The 22,291-nt window shown below is 34.1% G+C and overlaps 1 protein-coding gene across 5 annotated transcripts in view; it reads left to right on the plus strand.

Moving 5' to 3' along the window:
• Positions 1-22,291, plus strand: part of HECTD2 (HECT domain E3 ubiquitin protein ligase 2) — a 192,229-nt gene that overhangs the window by 160,140 nt on the left and 9,798 nt on the right. The window contains exons 13-20 of one of the 5 annotated variants that reach the window (XM_037804543.1): positions 471-603; positions 1,617-1,705; positions 4,999-5,157; positions 14,132-14,206; positions 14,872-14,959; positions 15,044-15,150; positions 16,485-16,600; positions 17,469-17,612. In XM_037804543.1, the coding sequence (XP_037660471.1) occupies positions 471-603; positions 1,617-1,705; positions 4,999-5,157; positions 14,132-14,206; positions 14,872-14,959; positions 15,044-15,150; positions 16,485-16,600; positions 17,469-17,612 (911 nt within the window). Of the gene's footprint in view, positions 1-470; positions 604-1,616; positions 1,706-4,989; positions 5,158-12,164; positions 14,207-14,871; positions 14,960-15,043; positions 15,151-16,484; positions 16,601-17,468; positions 17,613-22,291 lie in introns of those variants that run through there. The other 4 variants (XR_005211869.1, XR_005211870.1, XM_037804544.1 and 1 more) reach the window with 4 other exon arrangements.

Below are 22,291 nucleotides of genomic sequence, written 5' to 3' on the forward strand. Positions count from 1 at the left end.
AGAGGTTGTATTGGATCAATTCAAGTTCAAGCATGTGTTGATTGTATTTACATGTATTATAGAGCTTCCTGCATGTATAGTGCTTTAGCCAGATCTCCTTGTAATTATTAAAAGATAAAGACTGATTTGGCTATATCATTTTAAAAGTTTAGTGTTGAAGGGAGAGTTAAAGAAAAGGAAATGAATTATTTTATATTGTAATCTGCTAAATTAAAATTAGCAGCATTATGATACCAGAAGACAACAATCTTGGGCAAGATGTCTGACTTCTTTAATTCTGTTTCCTGATATAAAACAAATATAATAATACCTAGCTCACACAATGTCTGGCAAATTTATTGAATGAATGAATGAATGAAGTTTGTGAAATTGTAAATTAGATAAGGACTCTCTAACACATTTCCAGATTTACAGTTAATTCCCTCTTTCCTGTCTTTTGTTCTCCTCCACTATATAATGTCTTCAAATAGTTAACCCGGAAAAGAGCAGACTTGAAAAAGAAGTTGAAAGTTACATTTGTAGGGGAAGCTGGTTTGGATATGGGTGGTTTGACTAAAGAATGGTTTCTTCTTCTAATTCGTCAAATATTTCATCCAGATTATGGTGCGTACTTATCTAATTTTTATAAAGAATCTTTCCTCTTAATTGTTAGATTCTTGCAGTCACCCTTATTTTTAACCTGTGCTATGATTTTGCAGAATTTTTGTCAACCATAAATGTTGAACATTTGTTTAAGGATTATTATTTACGTTTAAAAAATTGTTTGACCAAATTGATGATTTAAATGTTAATAATCTTACTGGGAATTTGACACAAAATGTATCAAGACTAAAAGTATGCATTTGCAAGGAAACCTCCATATTTTTGCTGAATAATCCAAATGCATGAAAATTTAATTTGTCATTGAAATAAAGAACATTCAAAATTTTTTAAAAACAAAACTATAGCTTACACTAATATTTGAAACTTATTTCATTAAATGTGTCATTCTAATAAATAAAAATTCATAAATTAATATTTAAAAGTAAAATCTTTAAAATTTTATTTGGTTTTATTTTATTTAGAGAAACCACCTGTATATAATCCTTAGTAGCTGTTTGATATTTTTCTTCACAGAAGAGTTTTAAGTGTTCTTATTCTTTATTTTTCTTTATTATATATATCTGTATATCATCTTTCAGGTAATGGGAAAAAGGGATGACATGGATAAATTGACATCTCTAGACAATCCTCAAAATTAATGTTGATCATAACTTATAAACTATAAAGCTATAGTTTTATAATATAGAATTGATTGGTTAATTTAGTTTCCATCCTTTTACCTTCTATTTCTGCCTTTCATTCAGGATACCAATGAACAATAAAATGCACTCTCATGGTATCTATATATTTTTCTATATTTTAAAAATATATGTATTTTCTAAGATTTGCAATATATAGTCCTGGAAGTAATGAATCAGAAATTTTTAACATGAAAGAATTTGTAACAGAATAATTGCTGAAATATTTTGCTTCTAATAAATGAGATGTCACATACATTTTTACCACTGTGATATCTTTACCATTTTTTATCATTTTTAGTATCATAATAATATAATTTTGCTTCTGTTTTTCAGGCATGTTTACATATCACAAGGATTCACACTGCCATTGGTTTAGCAGTTTTAAATGTGATAACTATTCTGAATTCCGATTGGTTGGTATTGTATCCTTTAAACTTTCCACTAGGAGGTGCTAATAGACAAGAAATTAAAATATATAACTATTTTAGAAAACTTTTCATAAAGCATTTTATCCAAATTAAACATTCCTGTAGAATTAACTAATAGATTTTCAGTGATCTTTATTATTTGTAATATCCCAGTTATATGCCAATAGAGTGAATTAATCTCTAATTCCAAGGAATTACTGAGTTTGGAATCTTCTTTTTCCAAAAACTTCATCTCAAATTAAAATGGCTATTTATTATTTCACAAAAACCCTAAATTGTCAACAGTTTAAAACATTTCTAAAAATCAGATTATCTTTTCCAACCATAATGAAGTATTTTTTCCATTAGTTTTCACTTTGTGCTTATTTCACTTTATTTACTAAATTGAAATTGTGGGAATTAAATCTATCTCTTTAATATGCCTCCACCCTGAGACATGAAGAAGGAAAAATTGAAAATTCAATGAAATGGGTATGTTAAAGCATATGGCATTATTTTATAGGTTTTAAATTATATTAATCCATATGCCATTGTCTGATCCTTATCAGATATAGAGGGCATTCCTACATTGGCTAGGAGAGTGGACAATCTGCCTTCTGAATTAGCTTTTTAAATTCTAGGTAATATAATTGTATATGGAAGAAAGGATGGAAGAACAATTAAATGAGCAAGCATTCTGGATACATAAGTTAAAAGAGGGGGAAAATTCCACCTTTAAGCAGCTTACCATCTAAATTGACAAATGACTACCAATGCAGAGTAGTCTGTTCTCAACGACAAATGACCATATGGGGATTAAGTGCTAAGAAGTTCTGAGAGGAAAAGTTTCAGTGTATCCTTCCTAGAGGAAGTAAAGATTTAAAAATGGAAAAATTATATTTTATTGACACAGGGCTAGAGATAGTAGGGACATTATAGCCTAGGAGAAAAGGTAGAAAAATGATTGAACCGTGCCAGAGCTGTTATAGAGCATTGAGTAGGTCCCCTTGATTTAAGCAGAGGGCACATTGGAAGTTACAGCAGATAAAGTCAGAAAAAGAAATAAAAGCTATATTATGAAGGTTGAATGGCTGGTTTTGTTACATTTGTTGAAATAAATCCTGAGTAATGTATATAGAAATTGAGAGACTTGACAGAAGAAAAGGTATTAGGGAGAAAATTACACATTAAGGTAGTAAACTTAATCTGAAATTTTGTATATATTATTTCTAAGGGTCCAAAGTGCTAAGTTCCACAATATAGAGTGTTGACAATTATTGGACTCCTATTTTTATCCTGTCTATAGTAATTGAATATTTCAACTTCATTGAAAGCCCAAGTCTTTGATGATTCTTACTACACCATGAGCTATTTGAATTTCCTGATGTATATGTTTGTCATGTATATGTTTTACATTCTTATCATGTCTTAGATTTGGGTGATATTTTTGCTTTGTAATATTTGTAATTTCTGTTCAGTTATTACCCAAAAGAATATTTTAAGCATATTTACATGTTGCATATTTCAAGTTAAACAATTAAATCTATAATTAAATTATTGTAAGTACACTATCTCATAATTATATATATTTATCTCACAAAGAAATAAACTATAGAACATAAGACTAATGCCCTAAAAAAAACTCCCTAGGAAATATGTGAGATTATTGCAAATTGTAATCATGTAAGTAGTTGGGAGATCTATCAAAAATAAGGAGAACTAAAAATTAAGAAATAACTGGCATGACCACTGAGTAAGTATAGTTGGTTGCATACGTATTTCTAGTCTTTAAGCTTCATAACCAAAGATTTGTTGTTCTAATAATTCTGTCAGTATTGTACTTCTAACACAATTTTTCTAAATAAGGCCTTGGGGATTACCAGAAATGTTATAGTAAAACCTGTAATAATACTTGTAAAATGTTTTAAAGATTGCATTAAAAGCCATAACATGACAATTTTTTAAAAGTAGAATTGCCATCACCAAAAGGGACGTTGGAACTAAGGGTGAGAGCAGTATAGTTTAGTACAGGGCTTTCAAGCTCTGCTCTGTTTGTTCCACATGCTACCTCAGTGGCTCCAGTAAGAGGATTCCCCCACAGCCATTCCTGCTTCCACCAATGCAGGTTGATTTAGTGTGAAATGAAGTGTTACACTTCTGCATATCAAAGAGTCCTGTAGCAAGTCCTGTAAGCCTATTTCCTTATCTGTAGAAAGCCTGCTTTCAGGGTGAAATAAAATTTAAAATTTAAAAATAAATGACAGCATGCTTAGAGCTTGGCTCTATAATAAGTGATCATAAATGACAACTACAATATCATTGTGGTTGTCATTGTTACTGCTATTATCATAATAGAACTTGGTTTCAATACCTTTCCTCTTGAACATAGTGCTTCGTCTCTGTTGATATGGTTACCTATAAAACAGTATATATATTCCTTAAATTATTATTAGTCTTCATTCTGCCTTAGGAAATGAAATACTGGCTAACTTTTTTTAATAATTGTTTTCAGTAATTTATCCAGACCATATTTTTAGATTTCCTTTGAGGCCTATAAAATCAATGACTTTCTTAATAACTTGATATAATAATCTTTATTTGACAGTTGAAATATTGTGGAATTTAATCTAAAACCTTCAGCGAATGGATAAGTTACATTCTGCCATATAACTGTTAAGTAAATAAAATTCAATTGGGCAAACTTTATAAATATAACATCTATGGCTTTAAACTCAACACTTTGAGAAAACTCCAAGTAATAAAAGCCTTTCCAGCATTACTGTAGGAGATTAATTGTCCTACTGGCCATTAGTGTGTTATTTGTGTGTGTGTGTGTGTATTCATATTTTTTATTCCTCTCTCTTTTCTTCACAGTCTGTATTTAATTTTAAAAGAGCTAAAATGACTATCACCAAAATCAGTAGTAAGTTCTATAATGAGTTCTTTTGAATAATTTGTTGCTGCCACTTACAAAATCACTAAAAGCTTTGTTTAAATTTATAAAATGTTTTTATATGTTAAATAATTTACAAAAATGTCTGAAATTGCTATCTATTGTGATCTTAGATAAACTTTTCTAAGGAAATCTATTAAATACTATCAACAACGTCTTTCTACATGACTTTTGGTAATCAAGGAATTATGTTATGTAAAATAAAGAAAAAATAAACGACAGAGGAAAGGAAGTATGTGGGACTAATTAGTCATTTAAATTTGAAAGAAGTATGTAAGAAATAGACAAGTGCATCATTCAGTACTCATCTGTTGTCATGGATTTTATGTTAATGCTTAACATTTAGTATGCATAGCTTATGGGACTAGCTGTTTATAACAGCATCACCTTGGATATCCGCTTCCCTCCCTGCTGTTACAAGAAATTATTGAGTCCTCCCATCGTTCCCAGTGATCAAAATACAACAGTAGGCATCTGCAATGTTACCATTGACGACTTAAGTCGAATTATGCCTGTAAGTATAAAGTTATTAGCATCTTTTCCCTTCATGCTAAATCATCTCTCTTCTACATGGTCTCTCTTCTTCTAATTCTATTCTTATTTTTTAAATATGGTTTTCCCCCACTTTTGTAACCCATCTGCTTTTTCATCCAGTTTTTTCCTTCTTTATAGAGACACATCACCTACTTTGCAGCACTCCTAAACTCTTATAGCATAGTAGAAAATCACAGGCTATGGAGTAAGAGAGATTTGAATCCAGGCTCTTCCATTCATTGGTTCTGAATGCTTGAATAAGTTGTTTTAACCTCTTTATGCTCTTGTTTCTTTATTGTGAACACTGGGTTGGTAAAACTTATAAATTGGGGAGATCACATGAGATAATAAAGCACATAGTACCTGAATCACCTTTCTAAATGGTTGTGGTGGTTGTATTATAAATAGTAATAGTAGTACTAGTATTAGATTGAGAGGTTTTAATGGTAATGAAAGTCAACTGCCTGCGTATTTATTTGGAAATGCTACACAGTGGTCAACTAGGAGGGTTTGGATAAAGACCAGAATATGTAAGAGAACAAATGGGCATCACATTAATCTATAGGGATTAACTGATAGAGTGAAATTATATATCTCTTACATACAACCAACTTGAATTCCATGATAAACAACACTAATGTTTATTTGTTTCTTTTTTACATTTTTTATTGCAAAATAAACATATATACAGACCAGTGATAACTTTCAAAGTACTATATAACAGGTAGTTAGCAAATTTCAAAGAATGTTATGGGTTATTATTCTGCAATTTCAGTCACTTCCTTATGTGAAATGTAACATATATACAGAAAGGTGATAACATTCTAAGTACGATTTCACAAGTAATTATATAGATAATTTCAAAGAATGTTATGGGTTACAGTTCCACCATTTCAGTTATTTCCTTCTATCTATTCTGATACCCTAACATCCAAAAAAAATTATATAAAGATTCAGTATTTGTAATCCTTTGTTAAATCCTGTCTTGCCTGTTGCTACCCCTTCCTTTAGTTTAATCACTTTCTCAATCTTCAGTGATGTCTGGGCAGTGACCATCCTAACTTTTTCATATTGAAAAGGGGTGTTGACATTATGGGGAAGGGGACTACATCTGGTTGATGTTCTTGAAGAGGCTCTTGCCTCTGGGTTTGGGGACTTTTCTGGCATAGGAACCTCTGGAGGATTTAAGTTTCTGAAGAATAAACTTAGTGAGTGAAACTTTTAGGGAGTCTCAGATAGGGATCTAGGTATTTCAGAACTGCTGTTGGTTAGGGCTTGGCATACTGTGACCATTTGTGATATCTAGCTGTAGCTTGCATAAGAGTAAACTCCAGGATAGCCTCTCGACTCTATTTGAAATCTCTTAGCCACTGTAACCTTATTTTGTTAACTTCTTTTCCCCCTTTTGGTCAAGAAGGCATTTTCAGTCCCTCAGTGCCAGTGTCAGGCTCATTCCTGGAAGTTGTGCCCCATATCACCAGGCAGATCACTCCCCTGGGAGTCATGTCCCATAAAGGGGGGAGGTTAATGAATTTATTTGCAGAGTTGGCTTAGAGAGAGAAAGCTATATCTGAGCAACAAAAGAGGTTCTCTGGAGGTGCCTCTTGGGCATAATTATAAGTAGGCTTAGCCTCCCTTTTACAACCATAACTAATGTTTACTTAATGTCCATAAATAAAGAATTTGAAGTCAATTTTAAAGATACATTCAAGAAGTTTCTTAGGTTTTAAAACTTGAAGAAATTTTATTCAGGGGAAAATAAGGATTGGAAAAATAAAATTAACCCCGGGATTAGGTTAATATGCAAAATGCATTTTGCAAGGTCATCATGTCAGCTTGCCACAAATATGCCTAAACTTTCACAAAAAAGAAAACATAATCTATTACATGAACTTCAGTGACCCTAAGATAAAAGTGAACAAAAATTGCTCAGGGAAAATAGCTGTGACTGGTACTGAGATTGAGAGAAATACCTCCTTATTAAGATGATGCTCTGTAATGTCTTAACAATGTCTACAAAATCAGCCCTAAAATAAATATAATAAATAAGTTTCATGGGACTTTCTCTAACATTTCTCAGTACAGGCAAACAATATAGACCAGTAGTTGCAATTCTTTGAGGAACCAAAATACCACAATATGCAAGTTTCTGATCACTACATTTAAGTCAAGGTTAACGGTAGAAAAATGGATAAGATTCACAATTTCTGCCAATCACTTATAATATTAATTTTTACAGCTGAGTTTGATGACTATTGGTCAGCAGAGAATACCCAGTTATATTGTTAGCAAGTACCTGAACTGTGGAGATTCTACATTGCTCATTAAGGGCCTCTCCAAGTATGTCTATGTTTTAATGGCCACATGAGTTCTGATCTGAGAAGCCTGTCCAGAAGTGTGTCCCATTAGAAAACCACTCTGGATTGACACCAGACACAGTTTTGAAAATTGGTTTGCTCTACCATAGGATTTACCCTTGGGAAGACGGTTGCTGCAAAGGAGAGGCTAGGCCTCCCTATAATTGTGCCTAAGAGCCTCCTCCTGAATGCCTCTTTGTTGCTCAGATGTGGCCCTCTCTCTCTAGCTAAGCCAACTTGAAAGGTGAAATCACTGCCCTCCCCCCTACGTGGGATCAGACACCCAGGGGAGTGAATCTCCCTGGCAACGTGGAATATGACTCCCGGGGAGGTATGTAGACCTGGCATCGTGGGACAGAGAACATCTTCTTGACCAAAAGGGGGATGTGAAAGGAAATGACATAAGCTTCAGTGGCAGAGAGATTCCAGAAGGAGCCGAGAGGTCACTCTGGTGGGCACTCTTACACACAATTTAGACAACCCTTTTTAGGTTCTAAAGAATTGGGGTAGCTGGTGGTGGATACCTGAAACTATCAAACTACAACCCAGAACCCATGAATCTCGAAGACAATTGTATAAAAATGTAGCTTATGAGGGGTGACAATGGGATTGGGAAAGCCATAAGGACCACACTTCCACTTTGTCTAGTTTATGGATGGATGAGTAGAAAAATAGGGGAAGGAAACAAACAAACAAACAGACAAAGGTACCCAGTGTTCTTTTTTACTTCAATTGCTCTTTTTCACTTTAATTATTATTCTTGTTATTTTTGAGTGTGTGCTAATGAAGGTGTCAGGGATTGATTTAGGTGATGAATGTACAACTATGTAATGGTACTGTGAACAATCGAATGTACGATTTGTTTTGTATGACTGCGTGGTATGTGAATATATCACAATAAAACGAAGATAAAAAAAAAAAAAAAGTTTACCAAAAAAAAAAAAATCTAAACTATACTCAGAGATGTAAGAGAAGTCCTGTGCCCATGAAACAACAGAAACAAGGAAATGAGGGAGGAAGGGAGAAAGAAAGGAAGGAAGGAAGGATGGAGGGAGGGAGGGCGGGCAGGCAGGCAGGCAGGAAGGAAGCAAGAAAGGAAGGGGGGAATTAAGTCCAAAGCCATTAGGTAGAGCAGAGGAAGGTAGATGTTAGGGGAAGAAAAGGAGGCACATCCAATGCAGGGTTGGCGGAACTCAAAGCAGATTGAGAAGAGAACCTTCACAGTTAGCAACAGTGGCCTTGTGCAGGCTGTGGGAGCCTGAAAAAAGTGAGGAGAGGATTCATGGGGGGAAGGACACATCAAACCCTACTGGGATATGAGGGCCTGAGAAGTGTAAGGAGTCATCCCAGCAATAAAGCACAGGGAAGTTTAAATCCCTGGAGGGGTGGAGAGGGCATCTGTCTTGCTAGGAGAGGCAAGCAGTGACAGATAAGTTACATTCAAGGAGGACTGATAAACTAAATACGTTGACTTAATGGAAGCCAGGTTTTTAATCGTCAAAGGGAGTTACAAATATGAAACAGGAGAAAATTAGAATGAAACTTGTAATGTAGAAATGGATTCATGGTTTTGAAAATTCATAGATAAAGATACATATGGAAATAACAATGGCCTGAACATTGATGAGATGCTGAGCCAAACTATATTCCTCTCAGCTTTATGTTATGTGAGAAATATAAATCTCTATTTGCTTAAGCCACTGTAGTTGGGTTTTCCATTAATTGTAGCCTACAGAAATGTGTAAGAGATAGGTGGAAGCAGTGACTGAAAGCCCTCACGTCCCTGTATTGATCGGGAGAGTCCTGACACTAAATAACTTTGAGTTTTGGTTAGTAAAAATGTATATGCATACTCACTAAAATAGTAAAAATAGAATGAGAAACTCTCAAGTCTGTAGATGGAAAAAAAAAAAAAGGAAAGGGAAATTGGTTTGAGTCTTTCAAATTAAGAGCTAAATCCACATTTTTATAGGACTCAATAGTTTTTAAAAAAAATAGTGTGATAAGATGTCTTGTAAAAGATAGTTGAGCAGGCTCTGATTTAGAAACTGAAAGATCTCCATTTCATTGTCTTGGATCTGTAACACACTAGCTATGACTATAGATGATTCACTTAAACGCCAAGGCCGTAATTTTCTAATCTGTGAAACAAAGAAAGTAGTCTAATCTCTGAGCTACCTTCTCATTTTAGATTTCTGTCTTTTTTTTTTTTGTCCTCCATATGCAGTTTTAACCAAATTTTACCAAAAAACTGCTTAATACTATGATTTTACTATTCTAATTTTACTCACACCCAGCTTTCTTTCAGTTAGTAATAATAATGTATATTTCATGAATGACCTTACCAATATATTGTATTATATTATGGAGCTGAAAATGAGACTAAGTTAGTTTCTTATTCTTATATTGACTCTTTAATAATTAGTCTAGATTGTGTATTACTAGGAAATCAACTGTGGAAAAAACTAAGTTTTTATATTTAGGTGAGTAAAGATTGAAAGGGAGCAAGAAAAATTTTAAATGCTTTTCTGATAGGGTAGTAAAATATGGGCGATTTTTAAAAATTTTTTATAAATACATTATTGATTTGTTACTTAACAGCATGTTTTTAAAGTTGGCACCTAATTTCCATGTTGTATATGGTTAAAATATATCCACAAAAAAATTCAAAATACTCTTTTACTCAATTATTAGTTTTTACTATATGTGTGAAAATAAGGGTTTAGAAGTTTTCCAAAAAGAGAAGACAGGAGAGCGATGAGAAACATATAATAGATATATGTTTCTTGATTTAAAGACAATATTATTAATATAGGACAAAAAAATGTAGAAAGTAAGCACAATATTCAGTGATGGCTCCCTTAACATGGTGTAAATAAATGCAGTAATTGTCCATGACCTTGTTAATGTATGCTCTACCGTTTCTCTAAAGGTGGGGATTCATGACTCAAAGCATCAGAATTGTCCAGCAAGAAAAATAAATCTCCATGACATAGTCTAAATATAAAAAGTAAACTTGAGGAGTTTTATGTAGTCTAGATTAGAGGAGAGGCAAGCATAACCTTGAATCTGTGACTGTAGTATCTCTTTTCCTTCTTAAATCACTCTCAAATATGTTCTATTAAACAAAACCTGGGTATTCAGTGTGTAAAAACATATTCTATAATTTCACACCTTTTTTATTGATTGTAGATTTATAAAACAAGTTTAACCATATAGATAAAATTTTAGAGATAACATACGATAGCTAAGGGACTAAGTATTACAACATAGTTGAACACCACCAAAAGAAACTCAACAAAATAGTGGTTTCAAAATACAAAGGGCTGAAAAGGTCTAAAATCTACTGAATCCCTTTCTGAATTAAGCAAGTTTAAATATATAACTTCGTAACTTATATTGACTGCGTGTTTTATCATTAAATGTTTAACCTTTGGAAAGAAGAAGGTAAGTACTTTCCATTGTATTCACCTACCAGTCCCTGGAGTTTTTATTGAAAATTTCATATCTCCCAATTGTACTTTTCTGAATCCATAAGTTTTATTAATAGTCAAAATAAATTATAATATCAAATCTATGTCTGCCTAGGTTTATATTAAAAATTTCTGGGTTTAATGGAAAAAATATATATTATGTAAAGTTTGTTAAGGACATTCTAACTATGCTGTTCTTTTTCCTCTTCTAATTTAAAACAAATTAAAATTGAATTTTTTCATAAAACCTGAGAACATTGGGTTTCTTTCTCTATTTTTAAATCCCTTGTTCATGGATAAAATTAGTTGTACCATAATGAAAGAGAATATTTTCTGCTTTTTATTGGGGAGGGGGTTGGTTGGGAGAGTTCTGTAACTGAAATGTAGACCCACTTAACTGTGAACTGTGTATTTTTATAAGAGATAGATCCTAAACCATCACAGACTTTTAAAACAATACAAATAAAAAGTGAGTACAGGCATACCTCATTTTATTGTGCTTTGCTTTGTTGTGCTTCACTTTGTTGCACTTTGTAGATACCATGTTTTTTGTTTTGTTGTTGTCGTTGTGGTTGTGGTTGTTGTTGTTTTTACAAATTAAAGGTTTCTGGCAACCCTGCATAGAGTAAGTCTATTGGCACCATTTTTCCAACAGCATGTACTCACTTCATGTCTCTGTGTCACATTTTGGTAATTCTTACTACTTCAAACTTTTTCATTATTACTATGTCTGTTATGATCTGTGATCTTTGATGTAACTTTTGTAATTGTTTTGGGATGCTACGAACTGCATCCCTATCAGACAGCAAACTTAATTGATAAATGTATGTGTTCTGAATGCTGCACCAACCAGCCATTCCCATCTCTCTCCCTTTCCTTGGGCCTCCCTGTCCCTGAGACACAACAATATTGAAATCAGGCCAATTAATAACCCTACAATGACTTTTAATTGTTCAAGTGGAAGGAAGAATTGTACAACTCTCACTTTAAATCAAATCTAGAAATGATTAAGCTTAGTGAGGAAGGCATGTGGAAAGCTGAGATAGGCCAAAAGCTAACTTTTAGTGATCTGGATAGAAAAGAAACAAGCCACAATATTTCTGTAAGCCAAAGCTTAATCCAGAACAAGGCCTTAAATCTCTTAAATTCTTTGACAGCTGGGAGAGATGAGGAAGCTGCAGAAGAAAAGTTGGAAGCTAGCAGAGATTGGTTCATGAGGTTTATGGAAAGAAGCCATCTCCATAACATTGAAAGTGCAAAGTGAGGCAACAAGTGCTGATGTAGCAGCTGCAGTAAGTTCTCCAGAAGATTTAGCTAAGATAATTGATTCAGGTGGCTACACAAAACAGCAGGTTTTCAGTATAGGTAAAGCAAACTTCTATTGGAAGAAGATGCCATCTAGGACTTTCATAGCTAGAGAGGAGAAGTCAATTCCTGGCTTCAAAGAATAGGCTGCCTCCTGTTGGGAGCTAATGCAGCTGGTGACTAAGTTGAAGCCAATGCTCATTTTCCATTCTGAAAATCCTAGGACCCTTAAAAATTATGCTAAATCTACTCTGCCTGTGCCTATAAGTGAAATAACAAAGCCTGGTTGACAGCACATCTGTTTACAACATGGTTTACTGAATATTTTAAGCCCACTGTTAAGATGTACTGCTCAGAAAAAAGATTCCTTTCAAAATATTACTGCTCATTGACAATGCATCTGATCACCCAAGAGCTCAGATAGAGATGTACAATGATATGAATGTTGGTTTAATTCCTGCTAACACAACATCCATTCTGCAGCCCATGGATCAAGGATTCTTTCAACTTTCATCTCTTATTTAAGACATACATTTTGTAAGGCTATAGATGCCAAGATAGTGAGTCTTCTGATGAATCTGGGCAAAGTCAACTGAAGACCTGGGAAGGATGCACTATTGTAGATGACATTAAGAACATTCATAATTCATGGGAGGAGGTCAAAACATCAACATTAACAGGAGTTTGGAGGAAGCTGATGCTAACCTTCTTGGATGACTTTGAGGGGCTCAAGCCTTCAGTGGAGGAAATAACTGCAAATGCGGTAAAAAGAGCAAGAGAACTAGATTTAGAAGTGGAGCCTGAAGATGTGACTGAATTGCTGCAATCTCATGATAAAACAATGGATGGGCAAAGAAATTGGTTTCTTGAGAAGGAATCTGCCCCTGGTGAAGATGCTGTCAACATTGTTGCAGTGACAACAAAGAATTTAGAATATTGCATAAATTTAGTTGATAAAGCAGCAACACAATTTGAGAGGATTGATTTCAATTTTGAAAGAAGTTCTACTGTGGGTAAATGCTATCAAACAGCATTGCATGTTGCAGAGAAATCTTCTGTGAAAAGAAGAGTCAATTGATGTGGCAACCTTAACTGTTGTCTTATTTTAAGAGATTGCCATGGCCACCTCAGCCTTCAGCAAAGCACCACCATCATCAATCAGCAGCCATCTACATTGAGGCAAGACCCTCCACCAGCAAGATTAGTACTCAATGAAGGCTCAGATGATGGTTATAATTTTTTAGCAATAAAATATTTTAATTAAGATAATACAGGGTATTTTTGGACATAATGCTATTGCACACTTAATAGACTACAGTATAGTGTAAACAACTTTTATCTGCACTGGGAAACCAATGTGTTACTTGCTTCATTGCAATACTTGATTTATTGCAGTGGTCTGGTACCAAACACACAGTATCTCCAACGTATGCCTGTATACCACAAATTCATAAACAGTAATGTAACAGCATTGAATTATGATTAAAACTGCATTAGTGATGTGTTTATCTTACTGCTTGAGAATATACCTAAGAATTAGGTATATTCTAATATATATTCTACATATACCTAAGTTATATATATACTTAGGTATATATAGGTATATTCTTAAGAATATACCTAAGAATTATTCCCATATGGTTGAACTAGATATTTTCCTTTTGTGCTGTGGAAAACACATCTCAAATATTGTCTTTATTTTTAAATCTGAAGGTGCTTATCTTCTCTTTTACTCACATATAAGTGAACTATAGTTGATCTGCTGAAATATTTTGTGTATTGTTTTGTTTAGAAAGACAGATAACAATTATTTTTACAGGAGTTGGCCCATGGATTAAGTGAACTCTTATCACACGAAGGCAATGTTGAAGAAGATTTCTACTCAACATTCCAGGTACTATTAAGGGCAAAAAGCTTTCTGTCAACCATATATTTCATTTAATTGTTGCCATTTCTTATTAAACACCCACCATTGAAAAGGATAAACCATGGTTAATAGATACATACAACCCCTGTTTTAAAAGATCTTAATCTGATAAAGAACAGTGAAACAGACACATGTATGTGAGCAGTCAATGAAGGTACTTAAAGAAATTCACAAAGGGAATAACTAGTATATTCCCTTGACCCGATTACTTTCTCAGCTTCTAAAAGTAAGCCTATGCTATACCCTCAACACAAGAAGAGCAACACTTAACAAGTGAGACCAAAATTCTCTTTTCCACTCCTGACAATAATTGGAAGATGGAAATTACAATTATCCACATAGTCCGAAGATTTGAGTGTTACCTAAATGACCATGCAAGTTTTGTGGACATCAAAATATATAGCTGCGTTTAATAGATAGGTTTAAGGCTCCACTTTTTGCCACCTAATGCTTTCATGACATCTCATTCTTAATGCAATTATCACAAGTGCTTAACCTTTCTGTGGTTTGAGTATTTAGAAGGGGGGAAAATCTGTTCTGCTTAAGTTTTAAATTTTACAAACCTACTTAATTGGGGCCTGTTATTAAATCAGCCATACTAACAAATATGATGTGATGGCATTTCCCATCAGGTTTTTCAAGAAGAATTTGGAATAATTAAATCCTATAATTTAAAGCCAGGTGGTGATAAAATTACAGTTACCAATCAAAATAGAAAAGGTAAGTTAGACATCACTTTTAAATTCAAATTCATTAGTGTTCACTATTTACTTTTACTATTTAACATGTAAAATTGCTTTCCAGAATATGTGCAGCTTTATATTGACTTTCTTCTCAACAAATCCATCTATAAGCAGTTTTCTGCATTTTATTATGGATTTCATAGTGTGTGTGCTTCAAATGCACTGATGGTGAGTTTAAAACTTAAAATTATACTTTCAAGTAGGCTTTATAATACTATAATATTTGACAAATAACTCCCCAAATATTTTAGTGGTAAGATTTTTAAATAGTGTATTCTACTTCGTTAAAATAAAGCTAGAAATAAAACTAGTTCTCTCTTTTCAGCCTTAATTCCCTGGAAGAGGGGGGAAATTAGTGAAACTCAATTTTTCTCCCCTTCTGCTATAGAACCCTGTTTATTTTCTTACTTTATGTCTTTTAGGGCTTTAAAAATTTTTTTTCAAGGCATAGTAGGTGAAGAAATCCCATGGTCTTAATAGTAAAAGGAAAGGTTCATAGCTCTGGGGCAAAAGCCTCAACTTCTTAGATTTAGGCAACACACCTGTACTTCCTGTTTCTTTAAGGTCTCTCAGCAACTCCAAATTGCCTTCTATCCAAAAGAAGTAGTTTGCTTCCAAAGTCATGGCAGACTCAAGTTGATTTGACTTCTCTCAGCCCCATGGTATGGGTCAGTTGCTATTTAGAATATCATGTAGGAAAGACGTATCATAAGATATAAATATAGTTTTCTAGTTCTTCACCCCAGCTTCCCAGGGCACACACCATCATATTTTTGTATATACCTTCAGTTTTATTATGAAGATTTGGAGTAAGGTCTTTCATTTGAATTGTTTTTTACGGGGAAGAGAAATGGACTATAGAGGTTACTTTGGGGCAGGAGCAAATGTGTTTACGTTTTTTCCAGCTTATTTGAGAGGAACTTTTGCCACAGGATTGTAATTGAACAAACCTTTGAAAAAGAAGCACTTTGTTGATTCAAATTGAGTTTTGTTTGTGACACACTAGTAGTTGTAGGGGTGGAGAGAGACAAGATTAAAATGGAATGATATAGCATGGTCTAGCCTATGTATGTGAAAGAACAAGTGAGCAGCACAAGACAGACTGTAACCAAATACATAAGTTGTAACAGTGTACACAGGAGGTGTTATGAGATGTCAAAAGTAAGCAGGCAGATTAGTAGATACTGGATTAGCTAAAAGAGCTTCAAGCTGGGTTTTGAGGAAGAATTGTAATTTGGATTAGTGCTTAGTCATCTGCTTATTTTTCTGGCACACTACTAATTATTTGCAAAAGAGGATGGTTTGACAATATTTATAAACTTTCAGGAGGGAAAGTATCTTGCCTAAGTAGGAAAAACATAACTGGAGAAAATTTTTCTTCTAAAAAAAATGGTTTGATTTGCCATAAAAGTCATAAATTTTGTGATTTGACTCAGTGAAAATAGTTTCATTTTTTTTAATCAACATTTTAAATTATCATTTTGATAAATAATTACTGGCAGCTGCTTCGTCCGGAAGAGGTTGAAATCCTGGTCTGTGGAAGTCCTGAACTGGATATGCATGCTCTGCAGAGAAGTACTCAGTATGATGGCTATGCAAAAACTGACTTGACTATAAGGTAATCTCTTTATACTTCCAATAGTGGGGTTGCAGAAGAGGGACCAAAAGAGAATGTGGGTTCATTTATTTGTATAACTTAGTCTTTGAATCAAATCAGTTAGCTGAATTATTATAGAGTACCACACTATCTTATTTTTATCTCTAAAGAGTAATGAGAAAATATTAAATATGAAACCAATTAGTGGTCCTTTGAGAGAATGCGATATAAATAAGTTTCCACAAAAGTACAGAGATTGAGTTTTTTTAAATGACTTTGGCTTAGAATTTCAGGGATGCTGTAATCATAAATAGCATTTTAATAACATTGCATTTTAAAAATAAGATTTGTAAATTATAAAGGAGAAAAATGACTTTTGTACTATCTACCCTTGGACTACTTTTATAATTTTTTAATATTATTTTTAATAATGTTAGTAAAAAATCTAATTCACATATATGTTCTTCCATGAATTAGAAAAATTTTATGTCATAATTGTAAGGTGTTAATAGTGTGATATATGGGAAAAATACACCTAATGCAAACTATGGACTGTAGTTAATAGTAATATCTTCATGTTCTTCTTCCAGTTGAAACAAAAGTACCATCCCAAAGCTAAGTGTCAGTAATAGGAGGGAATAAGGGACATAAGTTTTTCTTTTTGAAGCTATGAAAATGTTCTAAAATTGATTGTGGCGATGAAAAATTTTAGATTTAAAAAAAATTTTAATTAAAAAATCCAATTCACACATAGAAGCTCGTCATTCCTTAATTTCACATTAAGGGTTTTATGTATGTTTAAGAAAATTTTTCCATGGAGCTTACTTCATTCTACTTTGCAAGGTTTTGTCAAGACGTTTTCATATAAATTTTCTTTGGTATTCTCTAGATACTTTTGGGATGTTGTGCTTGGATTTCCTCTTGATCTTCAAAAGAAGTTGCTACATTTTACTACAGGAAGCGACAGAGTACCTGTAGGTGGGATGGCTGATTTGAACTTTAAAATCTCAAAGAATGAAACTTCTACTAACTGGTAAATTTCTGGATTGTAGTTTTATATTTAATTTATAGGTTTTTGCTAATAATGATACATTTGGAATCAGGGGGTTCATTCAGTCTGAAGTCATTTTCATAGAAAAATTGTGGGAGTAAATAAACATGGCCTTGAAATGACAGAGACTATGGCTTAAAGTTTTCTATTATTTTTTACTATTTTTTAACTTTATTTTGAAATACTTTCAAACCTATAGGACAGTGAAAAAAAATAATACAATCCACATACAGAGAACCCCAGCATATCCCTATCTTCCCAGATGCCCATAACCACCAATTTTAACATTTTGCCACATTTAATGTATCATTTTTATCTTTATCTATCAGTCTTTCAGTCTATCTCTCTATCTGTCTGTCTTTCTCTTTATCAATCTATTGTATGAACCCTTGAGTGTAGGTTATATACATCATGCTCCTTGAATATGTAATGCTGCCATATTCATTTCCTAAGAACAAAGATATTCACTTATGTAATCAAGTTCAAGAAATTTAACATTGATATAAAACTTACCACCTATATTCCAATTTTTTCGTATGTCTCCAAAATTTCCTTTGGCCTTTTCTCCTCCATTATTATATCCTGTCAAGGATCACATATTGCATTTAATTGTCATTGTCTCTTTAGTTACTCATTCTTTTTTTTAATTCTGGGAACATATATACAACATATCCCCATCTGAACTACCCCCAAGGATATCATTCAGTGGGATTACTAATATTTACACTGTAGCAGTAACCACATCACCTTCCATTGCTAAGTTTCCCATCTCCCCAAACAGAAACCCTACACCCATTATGTATTAACTCCCAATTCTCCCTGTCCCCTGCACCTGGCAGCCTGTACTCTAATTTCTGTCTCTGTGAGCTTGCATATTCTCTGCTGTTTTCCTTGTAATTACCATGGGTTTAAATTTAACAAAATCTGTTATCAATATAACATCAGTGGTGTATACCAACTATGTTCCTATACCCCTCTCACCCCTACCTTTGTATAGTTCTTATTATAAATTGCATGTTTATGATTATGAATCCCAAGCCACTGAATAATCATATTTTATGCATTTGCCTTTTAAATCCTGTAAGAAGTAAAAAGTAGAGTTATAAACCAAAAATACAATAATACTGGCATTTATATTTACCTATGTTATTACCCTTACCAGAGATCTTTATTTCTTCATGTGGCTTCAGTCAATTGTCTATTGTCTTTCCTTTCAACCCACAGAACTGCCTTTAGCATCTCTTATAGGGCCAGTCTAGTTGTGACAAACGTCCTCAATGTTTTTGGGGAATGTCTTAATCTCTCATTCATTTTTGAAAGACAGTGTTGCCAGATACAGAATTCTTGGCTGGCAGTTTTTTGCTTTCATCACTTTAAATAGGCCATCTTGCTCCCATGATTTCCATTGAGAAATCAGCACTTAATCTTATTGAAGTTCCCTTATATGTGACTCAGTTGTGGTTTTCAGAATTCTCTCTTTAACTTTGGCATTCAATAGTTTGACTGTAATACTGCATTGTAGGCCTGTGGGGACTTATCCTGTTCGGAGTTTGGATGTGTATATTCATGTCTTTTGTTAAATTTGGGAAGTTTTCAGCCATTATTTATTTAAAAATTCTCTCTGCTCCTTTCTCTTTTCTCCTTCTAAGATTTCCACAATGCATATATTGGTATGCTTGATGGTGTTCCACAAGTTCCTCAAGCCCGTTCACTTTTCTTCCTTCTTTTTGCTTCTCTAAGTGGAGGATTTCAGTTGTCTTATCTTCCAGCTCATGGATTCTTTCTTCTGCCAGCTCCAAACTGCTGTTGAACCCCTCTGGGAATTTTTTTTTTCTTTTTCTTTTTGTTTTTTTTTTTTTGGCTTTTATAAAGGGAGTTCATTTGGTTTCAAAGTTGCAGTCTTGAAGACATAAAGTGTCCAGGGTAAGGTATCAACGACAGGGTACCTTCACTGAAGGATGGCCGATGGTGTCCAAAAACCTCTGTTAGCTGGGAAGGCACATGGCTGGCATCTGCTTGCTCCCAGGTTGTGTTTCAAAATGGCATTCTCCAAAATGTCGCTCTTGGGGCATTTTGTCCTCTCTTAGCTGCAGCTCTTCTTCAAAATGTCACTCTCAGTTGCTCTGCATCTGGGCCTCTGTGGCTCTTTTTAAAGTACTGCAGTGATCCAATAAAGACCCACCCTGAAATGTGTGGGGCAACGCCTCCATGGAAATAATCCAGTGAAAGGTCTCACCCACAGTTGATTGAGTCACATCTCCATGGAAACACTGAACCAATAGGTTCCAACCTAATCAACACTAATAAGCCTGTCCCCACAAGATTGCATTAAAGAATATGGCTTTTTCTGGGGGACATAATATATATACAAACCAGTACAGTAAGAATTTTGTTAAATGCTTTCACCTGCAGCTTAGAGATCCCAGAGCAATATGTATCTGGTCTGTACTCTTCCTTCCTCTTCTGTAGCACTTTCATGGGATGAGAACATTTCTGTGGGCTTCAACAATGACACCATGGGGGGAGAAAGATTCAGAGGCATATCAGTTGGTCTCAAGTTCTGAAGAAATAAGCGTGGGATCAAAGTTCCAGGTGAGAGAGAAGAAGAGGCGAAAAGCATGATGCCAGGGAGAAGCAAAATACAGGAGGGACCTCACCCCTCACCACACTCTTAATCTGAGCATCCTCAGTCACAAAACCCCCTGCAAGCACTCTTTCTCAGTTAGTGCCCCTGGACAAACTTCCTTTTTCCTATTGTCAATCAAGGGCAATTTGATTAGAAGCTCATGAGATGTTAGTTTATGAGAATATATTAGAATATCCTTCAGATAGACAAACCCTCAATCTGGTTGACTCCTCAAAACTGTGCTTATTAATTTCTGCAAGGTAGATGGGGTATAATATAACCAAAAACAACATCCAAGACTAGCCATGGTATATCAGGAAATTGGTATTCTAGGGAATTTTTAATTTCTGTTACCATGGTCTTTGGCTCTGTTAGGTTCTTTTTCATAATTTCCATCTCTATATTGCTCGTCTCTTTGTGTTCATCTGTCATTTTCCTGATTTCTTTTAGTTCTTTGTTCATGTTTTCCTTTAACTCTTGGAGCATTTTTAGGACCATTTTTAAAAGTCTTTATCTGGTATGTCCTAGGTTTGGTCCTCCTTATTGATGCTTTCTAATGCTTTAATCTTTTCCTTTGCCTGGGCCATCACTTCCTTTTATGTAATATTTTGTAATCTTTTGTGGAAACCTGGAATTTTGATATTTTTGTATGTGATCACTGGAATTTAGACTCTGAGGTATCTGTTTCTCAAGCTTGTATCCAGGTGGTGTTTTGACAGAACTTTCCTTGAATGCCAGAAAATAACAAAAAGGAAAAAGAAGGAAAGAAAGAAAATACCTTTCCCAATCTTTTCAGATGAGTCTTAATCCTATCAAGATTAACAAAAATATTATCAATTTAAAAAGGTAATCTGAGTAATCTATTTTAATACTGAAGTGTAATTACATCTAAACTTTTCCAATTATTATTATTATTATTTCAAGTAGTATTTTGTGAGCTCACATGATTCAAACATGAATCTAGAACTCAAACAACTCTAGGACTCCTAGTGGGAAACTACTATATATTAAGGATAGTTGGTTATCAAATACACATGACCTTTTAGTCAGACACAGCAATAATGTACCTCAAAGCACAAAGACAACACTCTAGTTAAGAGGGGAGTTTCCATTCCTCCTATACAGCTCACCATTGCAGAGCCACTAGATTTTTGTTAAATAAGAATGTTAAATCTTAAGAATTTTCATTTTAAATTTTGACTGATCTGGCTTTGAAGCTCAGGTTGACAGCTCTATCAATTCTATGGCCTTAACTTGTATACATACATTCTTTTTCTCATCATTAAAATGAGAATGTTAACACTTTTTAGTCTGTTTTGAGACTTAAATGAAACAATGAGCATGAAAGCACTTAGCACAATGCTTGTCAAAGACCAAGTACTCAATAAATACTGATTCTGATAATTTTAATACGAGGCACCCAAAGTTTCTAATCATATAAACTTACTTCTTTAAAAGTGTTCTCCTTTTCTGAGGTTTATTCTCTATTTTTATTTATTGGTTTCTATGACAACTATTCTGATGTGGAATTTATAAAGACTGAAGAAAAGGGTCTAAGATAGCCATAAAAACCCTGAACAGTGTTATCAAAGAGGGTTGGAGGAGCTAATCAAAAGCATTAAAAGGATGAATGTTGCATGTACATGGAGGGCAACAACATTAAAAGTGTGGGCATCACTAACTGAATGAGGCTGGCTTTTAATCTGGATTGCTGGAGGCCTTATAAGGAAAAAGAAATTGGAAGCCAGAGTCAGAGAAAGCTGCAGGGAGAAGGAAGAAGCTAGAAGCCAGCAAGAACCCAGAAGAGAAAGACAATATCACCATGTGATGGGAAAGCCAAGAACCCCAAGGTTGCTATCAGATAAAAGTCTTTATGAGCCAAAAGAAAAAAAAAAAAAAGTGTGGCATCAGGGATGGGGAGAACTACCAAGGAAGATGGCAGAGTAGGGCACTCCAGGACTTACTCCTGCCTTCACAACAGCTTGAAAACAGGTGAGGACTGTCAGAAACAATGGTTTTGGGGATCTGGAGGCCA

This window comes from Choloepus didactylus, chromosome 15 (assembly GCF_015220235.1).
Source record: "Choloepus didactylus isolate mChoDid1 chromosome 15, mChoDid1.pri, whole genome shotgun sequence".
Lineage (NCBI taxonomy): Eukaryota > Metazoa > Chordata > Mammalia > Pilosa > Megalonychidae > Choloepus > Choloepus didactylus.